The sequence below is a fragment of the Colletes gigas genome, unplaced genomic scaffold (assembly GCF_013123115.1).
Source record: "Colletes gigas isolate AHSC1104 unplaced genomic scaffold, ASM1312311v1 Colletes_gigas_Sc00002, whole genome shotgun sequence".
In the NCBI taxonomy this organism is placed as follows: domain Eukaryota; kingdom Metazoa; phylum Arthropoda; class Insecta; order Hymenoptera; family Colletidae; genus Colletes; species Colletes gigas.
The window spans coordinates 2,653,005-2,660,528 of record NW_025106631.1 but is presented as its reverse complement, the minus strand read 5'-3'; the positions used below and the strand labels follow the sequence as shown (position 1 = coordinate 2,660,528).

The window sequence follows — 7,524 nt, the reverse complement described above, 5'->3', positions numbered from 1 at the left end:
TGCGGAGGTGCATTATGCACACCCACTAGGGACGGTCCTGAACACACACATGCTGCAGTCGAGAAGGTTATAAGATAAAAACATAATCCTGTGGAGTGGGGACTGCAATTTCTCCGTCATATCACACCTGGGAAAAATTTTGATGGGAGATTCCAGAGGCCAAAATAAGACGAAAATCAAGAATATCAATTTCTTGACTGAGGCTTCGTTAAAAAGTTATTAACAATTAAATTCAAAAATTTCAAATCGTTCTGGAAAAATTATTTTCAGTTACGGGGGTCAATTACAATCATTTCTGGTGAATAGACATACCCCCGAAATCCCACCCACTTTCTAGAAAAAAATTCGAGAAGGTATGAAATTTTTCGACGGAAAAAAAAAATTTAAAATCGTTCTAAAAAAGTTATTATCGGTTGCGGGGGTCAATTACAATCATTTTTGGTGAATACACATACTTCCGAAATCCTAGCCATTTTCGAGAAAAAAATTCAGGAAGGTAAACAAATTTTCGGCGATATTAAAATATTTCAAATCATTCTAAAAAAATTATCTTAGGTTGCAGGGGTCGATTACAATCATTTTTGGTTATTACACATACCCCCGAAATCCTAGGCATTTTCAAGAAAAAAATTCGAGAAGATGCCTAAATTTTTCGACGAAAAAAAAAATTTCAAATCGTTTTGGAAAAATTATTTTCGGTTACGGGGGTCAATTACAGTAATTTTTGGTCATTACATATACCCCCGAAATCCTAAGCATTTCCAAGAAAAAAATTCGAGAAAATGTCTAAATTTTTCGACGAAAAAAAAATTTCAAATCGTTTTGGAAAAATTATTTTCGGTTGCGGGGTTCAATTACAATCATTTTTGGTGAATAGACATATTCCCAAATTCCTACGCGTTTTCGAGAAAAAAATTCGAGAAGACGCCTAAATTTTTCGACAAAATTAAAAAATTTCAAATTGTTCTAAAAAAATTATTTTTGTTTGCAGGGGTCAATTACAATCATTTTTGGTGAATAGACATACCCCTGAAATCCTGCGCATTTTCGAGAAAAAAATTCAGAAGTTGCGGAACTTTGAATGTTAATAACTTTTTAACAAAGCCTCCATCAGCAAATTGATATTCTTGATTTTCGTCTTATTTTGGCCCCTAGAATCTCCCATCCTTTAAATGATTTTATGAATATTTTATAATATAATTTTAATAAATTGTGATGTAAATGAAATCAATAATTATTTATTGTTGACAAACTTCGTCCAATGACAATTCCAAGAATTTGATTTATCTTACGATAAGATTCATACGATCGATCGCATAGGACAACTTATCGAGAAAGAATTAATTCGCAGATTTCGCGAATCGTATCATTCCACACTTCGCTTTTGATTAATCGAACATAGGTCAACTTTCTAATCAAATAAAATGGACGACGCTCCACTATCTCGTATCGGTCAGACAGTGGATTATCGACAAAGTATCGATAAATCTTTGTAATATACGACGATACCACTTTATATCAAATCTCACTTTGCTGAAAAAGAAATATTTTGTCTATGAAATTTCCGAAATAGTATTAACGTAATGTACAACTAAATGTTGTTACAACTGTATGTATTACGCAGTTTGAACCGAGAACGACACATCCGATTGAATGCGATCCGTGAACGATACTGCACTTGCGATTTACAAAATTTATCACAGGAAGTTTCTCGCCCATCGATTTGCCATCAAACATTACCAAGAATGTACTCTCTGTAATCGAGCATAATCATAGGACGATACGATTGTCCCTACAAAACATCGTTCAATTAAATACGAACGCAAGGAAACTGACAACGTGATTACAGGCTACGGTATCGTGGCATCGTTCTGTAATCTTATGGAACCCTAGATCGGAAATATTCAAACCATACGATGCGACTGATACGAAAGCTATTTGGTATATCAAAAATTGCACGTTTGCGTCGCCGGTGTCGAACTTGGAAAGTTCGAAACAAAATTGTGGCCCGAGAGGTTTGTGCAAGAAGATGGACGTGTTCACGATGGAACGGTCGAAACTGAGGGACATTACGCCGAACAAACATTTGAAAATTAGCTTGTCGATGATTTACTATATGGGCATGTGGCCCGTGGGAGTGAAATATCAATGCTTGTACGGTCTGTACACGGTCTTCAGCTTCCTCTTTATGTTAGGAATTTTACTTGCCGCCGAAATTGCCTATCTCGTCGTGTGTTGGGGGGACATGGCAAAATTAATCGCAGGTGCAGCAATGCTAATGACAAATGTTACACACGCTTGCAAGGTTCGTACGATCAAATCACATTTCTGACAAAATTTCTACTTGAATCGACGCTTTTTGACGACGGTGTAAACTAAAGCATAGTTGCTTCGCAAACCGTTGGCGCTGAGGTCGATTTCCGGTCAACCGCTGGCGCCCATTTATACGAATTCATTTACTTTTCTTTCGATGCAAATAAATCAACTTCCATTTTATCGATTTTCGAGAAAAATGATTTTTACGTACTACGTTTATTGCGCAGGTGATATTTATTCTTTGCCGCCATAAACGTATCGAAAATCTAATAGACACAACGAAAAGCAAAATGTTTAGCCGCGATAACGTGAAATACAGTCACATTGTGACGCATTACACTTGGAAGGGAATCTTTCATCACATTGCCTATCAGAGCTTCGGTGGAATGGCTGTATTATGTTGGGGCATTACACCGTTCGCCGATTTACTCGCCGGGAGAACTAAAAAATTGCCAATAGAAGGATGGTACCCCTTTAACGTAACGATTACACCAGCCTTCGAGATTACTTGTTTACATCAAGCCGTGGCGGTCATTATCTGTTGCTTCAACAATGTGGCGATAGATACTTTGATAACGGGCTTAATCACAATCGCTTGTTGCCAGTTAACAGTTTTAAACCGGAACATTACTTTGATAAACAGCGAGACGAAGAAGTTAATCGCGCCGAGAGATACCATTGATAAACAAAAATTCACGGAGCAGACTAGCGACAAATCGTACGAGGATTTGAAGCTTTGCGTCGAACACAGTAACATGATATTTAAGTGAGTCGAGAAACGATAAGAATTTCTTTTCAGTATGCGATTTTAATTACTTGAATCTGTTGATGAATTTACCATTTGCAGCTTCTCAAAAGAAATCCAGAGTATATTCGGTACCGTGATATTCCTTCAATTTTTAGTAAATTGTATTATCATCTGTTTAATAGCATTCAATATAACGCAGGTATATCGTATACGTTAATAATTCATTTTTCAAGGCACATGAAATCGTACGTCACGTTTGTTGCATTCGCAGATGAAAGTTTATATTCCATCTGTACTTTTCGGTATGGTAATGTATATGTGCTGTATGACGTATCAAATCTTTATATACACCTGGCACGGCAACGAATTGTATCTTCACGTACGTAATTGATCCGTAACATTCATTGATCGTAAGCAAAAATGATTCTGCCCAAGAATCGCATTTACAGAGCGCAAATGTTATTTTTGCCGCCTATTCGAACGAGTGGTGGCACAATACTAAGAACTTCAAACAAGCCATACAGATCATAATGATAAGGGCCCAACAACCCCTTATTTTAAGCGCTGGAAATATCATGGAGTTGTCCGTGCAAACTTTTGTCCGTGTAAGTGCTCGCGCTTGGAACATTTCGAGCTACATTCCTATTTATTAACATTTCCTTTTAGATCTTGCGCATGTCGTATTCCATTTTCACGGTTTTGCAAACATCCACGGACATGTGAACACTCGTTCCGAAGTATAAGAAGCTTCTCGTAGAAAAATATTAAAAGAATGTATATTTACGTAAACGTTGGTAAACATATTACATTTTCGTTAATATAAACTTTATGTTCGCGTAGAAATATAAAAATATATTTTTCCAATGTTTTCGTCGTTGTATATAGTGTATCAAAAATATAAACGTGAACGGATACTCAATAACGAGCAAGTTATCGATATCGATTGAGTTTTATTTGCCCAATTCCTGTTTCTTCTCGCGGGTCGTGATTATGAATTATTAAAGAGCTTCCACCATTATAGCTATTCCTTGGCCTCCGCCGATGCAGGCAGAGCCAATGCCTAATTTTCCACTCTTCCGCCTTCTGCAAGAGCAGTGAATCATTGTAATTAAGGTCATAACTAGCACGTAAATATTATAATGATTTTGTACGATATCAACATACCTGAGCTCGTGTACCAAGTGTGCAGTGATTCTACTACCAGACGCAGCCAATGGATGCCCAAGAGCAATAGCACCGCCGTCCACATTCAATTTATTCATATCTAAGTTCAGATCCTTTGCGCACGATAGCGTCTGAGCTCCGAAAGCTTCGTTGATCTAATTGATAAAAAATATGGTTGATTATTTTTTGGATTTACATTAAAAAGCGAATGGATAAAATGTATTTCGAAACTTTTACCTCGACAAGCTCCATATCGTCGAGCTTTTTATTAGTGACTTTCAGAAGCTGTTTGATGGCTGGTGCTGGTCCAATTCCCATAATACTAGGCTCTACACCCACGACTGTGTAACCTACTAAACGTGCCAGTGGTGTAAGGCCTTCCGATTTAACGGCTTCCTCGCTGGCTAAAACAATAGCTCCTGCGCCATCACAAATGCCCTGTAACATAAAATTATGCATTTAGAAGATATAAAGTTACATCATAATATAATTTTAAAGAGATACGATGTAACACACCGACGCGGAACCTGCTGTGACTAAACCGTCCTTCTTAAAAACAGGAGCTAACTTGGTTAAACTCTGAATAGTTGTTTGAGGACGTGGATGCTCATCCTTGTCGACCACAACCTCTTGTTTCTTCACTTTCACCGTTACAGGTGCAAGTTCCTCTTTGAAACGACCGGCATCGTTGGCTGAAACAAGCGAAGCTTACTTAATATTTTTATCTAAATAAGAGTTTCACTCGTCTCTGATAGCGGATGATTACCAGCTTTCCAAAGCTGTTGACTCCTTAGCGCAAATTCATCTACTTCTTCTCTTTTTAAGCCGTACTGAGCTCCAAGCTTTTCTGCAGTCATGCCCATGGGTAAATTGCAGTAAGTATCCAACAGTCCAACCCATAAACTATCTTCAAATTCGTACTTTTGCCCCAAAAGTGTGCCAAAACGGACATTTCTTACAACGAACGGAGCTTGACTCATATTTTCTGCACCTCCCGCTATAACCACTTTGGACTCCCCTGTTAAAATATTCTGAAAGTAATAAACATCAATTTTTATCGTACTTACCATGTGGAAATTCATACAGGGTGTGCAGGCCAGCAAAAATGTTATTATTAAAAAGTTATTATTTTTTTTCTCGAAAATGCGAAAGATTTCGGGGTTATGTCTATCCACCAAAAATGATTGTAATTGATCCCTGCAACTGAAAATATTTTTTCCAGATCGATTTGCAATTTTTTAATTTTGTCGAAAAACTTCACACCTTTTCGAATTTTTTTCTCGAAAACGCGTAGGAATTCGGGGCTATGTCTATTGACCAAAAATGATTGTAATTGAACCCTGCAACTGAAAATATTTTTTCCAGATCGATTTGCAATTTTTTAATTTTGTCGAAAAACTTCACACCTTTTCGAATTTTTTTCTCGAAAACGCGTAGGAATTCGGGGCTATGTCTATCCACCAAAAATGATTGTAATTGACCCCCGCAACCGAAAATAATTTTTTTCGAACGATTTGAAATTTTTTTTCCCCGTCGAGAAATTTCACAGTTTCTCGAATTTTTTTGTCGAAAGTGCGTAGGATTTTGGGTTTATGTGTAATGACCAAAAATGATTATAATTGCCCCCCGCAACTGAAAATAATTTTTTTAGAGCGATTTGAAAAATTTTTTTTTCGCCGAAAAATTTCACAGCTTCTCGAATTTTTTTCTCGAAACTGCGTAGGATTTCGGGGGTATGTCTTTTGACCAAAAATGATTGTAATTGGCCCCCGCAACCGAAGATAATTTTTTTGGATCGATTTGAAATTTTTTAATTCAATTGTCAATAACTTTTTAACGAAGCCTCCATCGATAAATTGGTATTCTTGATTTTCGTGTTATTTTGGCCTCTAGAATTCCCCATTAAAATTTTTCCCATGGATGGCAGAACACTCTGTATTTAATTATTAAAGTTGTTAATACCATGGTATTATGTAAACTTATACCTGTGCCCCATTGACTATCGACTGGAATCCAGAACCACATAATCTGTTAACTGAAAAAGCTGGTTTCTCCAAAGGTATACCAGACTTCAATGCTGCATGACGTGCCAGCATGCCACCATCACTGGCTGATAGCTGTAAAGAAATAATTGTATGTACACATCAATTAAAAAACGGACGTTTGATCGTTTTAAAGAATTAAGTCATAAATTTGATGATTGTATACATACAGCGAATACATGACCAAAGACAACACTGTCTACTTTTTCAGGTTTTAGTCCTGCGGCTTGTAAAGCAGATGTTGTAGCAACCACTGATAAATCGGTTGCAGTTTTATTGGTAAATACACCACCCATTGTACCAAACGGAGTACGCTTGGCAGCGACAATAAAAATACCTACAAGGAACAAGGTACAAGGTACAAATACATAAGTTTTGCACACGTTACATCAGGATATTATTCTTAGATATAAGTACGTCTTGATACATGGTTTCATAATTGTTTTCATGGTTTTTTTTTTACAAGGAAATGATTCATTTTTAACTCGTATAACCAATATTCTATATGCAACGAATGAGAACCACTGAGTCGGAGAATTCCGAGTTCAAAGGTCAAAAAACAAAATTTACAAAAACGATTAAACCCGTTAAGATAGATGTAACTAAAAATAAACGGAAACCTTGAAACTGTTACAGACGTATTAAAATATTTGCGTTTAGCGATATGTACATCGTTACATTCCATTCTGTTATCAAATGCACGTAAATTGGTTAATTTCTAATTACATTAACATTATATAAACTCTGTTCATTTTGAGTATTTCAGCATGTTGATGATTACGAACTAGATTTTTGTTATAAAATTTACAATTACGTATGCCCACTCGTTTTCGTGAATATAATGTAACTTCCAAAATGTATCAAATATTTCGCTGTACGCTGAATTCCTTTTATCGTTGTAATTAAACAATTGGTTGGAAAAAATTTAATGCAATTCAAAAACAAAAAATTACTTATCAAGTAAATGACAAACAATGTTTGCTTGTCACACGTAACGCATAAAATAAAAGAAGTCGGACCAAAAATTAAGCAACCATTGTTATTTTCATACGGTAACTGTATAAGGTTTTACGTACCTTTCGTTGCAACGGACATTGTTGTAGCAAAATTGTTACAACAATCGAAACAGATAAACGTAATGAAAAGTTCTAAATGATACGCTCCAGACAACTAGTCATTCGGTATGTAGAGATTGCTTTTATTGTAATCCGTATATACCGCATTACGAAGACAGAGTGGGGGATTACATCAGTG

At 36.3% G+C, this 7,524-nt stretch overlaps 2 protein-coding genes across 4 annotated transcripts; one reads left to right on the top strand and one right to left on the bottom strand.

Annotated features, from left to right (window-relative positions):
• Positions 1–2,008: 2,008 nt before the first annotated feature.
• LOC122401874 (odorant receptor Or2-like) lies at positions 2,009–3,797 on the top strand. Of its 2 annotated transcripts, XM_043404296.1 has the most exons (6): positions 2,009–2,305; positions 2,544–3,082; positions 3,164–3,263; positions 3,336–3,443; positions 3,514–3,669; positions 3,731–3,797. In XM_043404296.1, the coding sequence occupies exons 1-6, from the start codon at positions 2,030–2,032 to the stop codon at positions 3,785–3,787; spliced, it is 1,236 nt and encodes a 411-aa protein (XP_043260231.1). In that variant the 5' UTR covers positions 2,009–2,029; the 3' UTR covers positions 3,788–3,797. The 2 variants fall into 2 exon arrangements, with proteins under 2 accessions (XP_043260231.1, XP_043260240.1); XM_043404305.1 differs by lacking the exon at positions 3,731–3,797 and having other exon boundaries at positions 3,247–3,263; positions 3,514–3,692.
• Positions 3,798–3,916: 119 nt separating this feature from the next.
• LOC122401890 (3-ketoacyl-CoA thiolase, mitochondrial) lies at positions 3,917–7,449 on the bottom strand. 2 transcript variants are annotated; one of them, XM_043404316.1, is made up of 8 exons: positions 7,347–7,449; positions 6,441–6,607; positions 6,214–6,345; positions 4,995–5,259; positions 4,745–4,920; positions 4,466–4,666; positions 4,229–4,383; positions 3,917–4,147 (listed from the first exon to the last, which is right to left on the bottom strand). In XM_043404316.1, exons 1-8 carry the CDS (start codon positions 7,363–7,365, stop codon positions 4,063–4,065), a joined length of 1,200 nt encoding a protein of 399 aa, XP_043260251.1. In that variant the 5' UTR covers positions 7,366–7,449; the 3' UTR covers positions 3,917–4,062. The 2 variants fall into 2 exon arrangements, with proteins under 2 accessions (XP_043260251.1, XP_043260258.1); XM_043404323.1 differs by having other exon boundaries at positions 3,917–4,144.
• Between the last annotated feature and the right edge of the window lie 75 nt (positions 7,450–7,524).

Coding starts and splice junctions, on each gene's coding strand:
- LOC122401874 (XM_043404296.1), top strand. CDS start 2,030: ATGGACGTGTTCACGATGGAACGGTCGAAACTGAGGGACATTACGCCG. Junction 3,264..3,335: donor TAGCATTCAATATAACGCAG/GTATATCGTATA, acceptor TTGCATTCGCAG/ATGAAAGTTTATATTCCATC. Junction 3,444..3,513: donor GCAACGAATTGTATCTTCAC/GTACGTAATTGA, acceptor TCGCATTTACAG/AGCGCAAATGTTATTTTTGC.
- LOC122401890 (XM_043404316.1), bottom strand. Junction 4,921..4,994: donor TCAACAGCTTTGGAAAGCTG/GTAATCATCCGC, acceptor CGCTTGTTTCAG/CCAACGATGCCGGTCGTTTC. Junction 4,667..4,744: donor TCACAGCAGGTTCCGCGTCG/GTGTGTTACATC, acceptor TTTATGTTACAG/GGCATTTGTGATGGCGCAGG.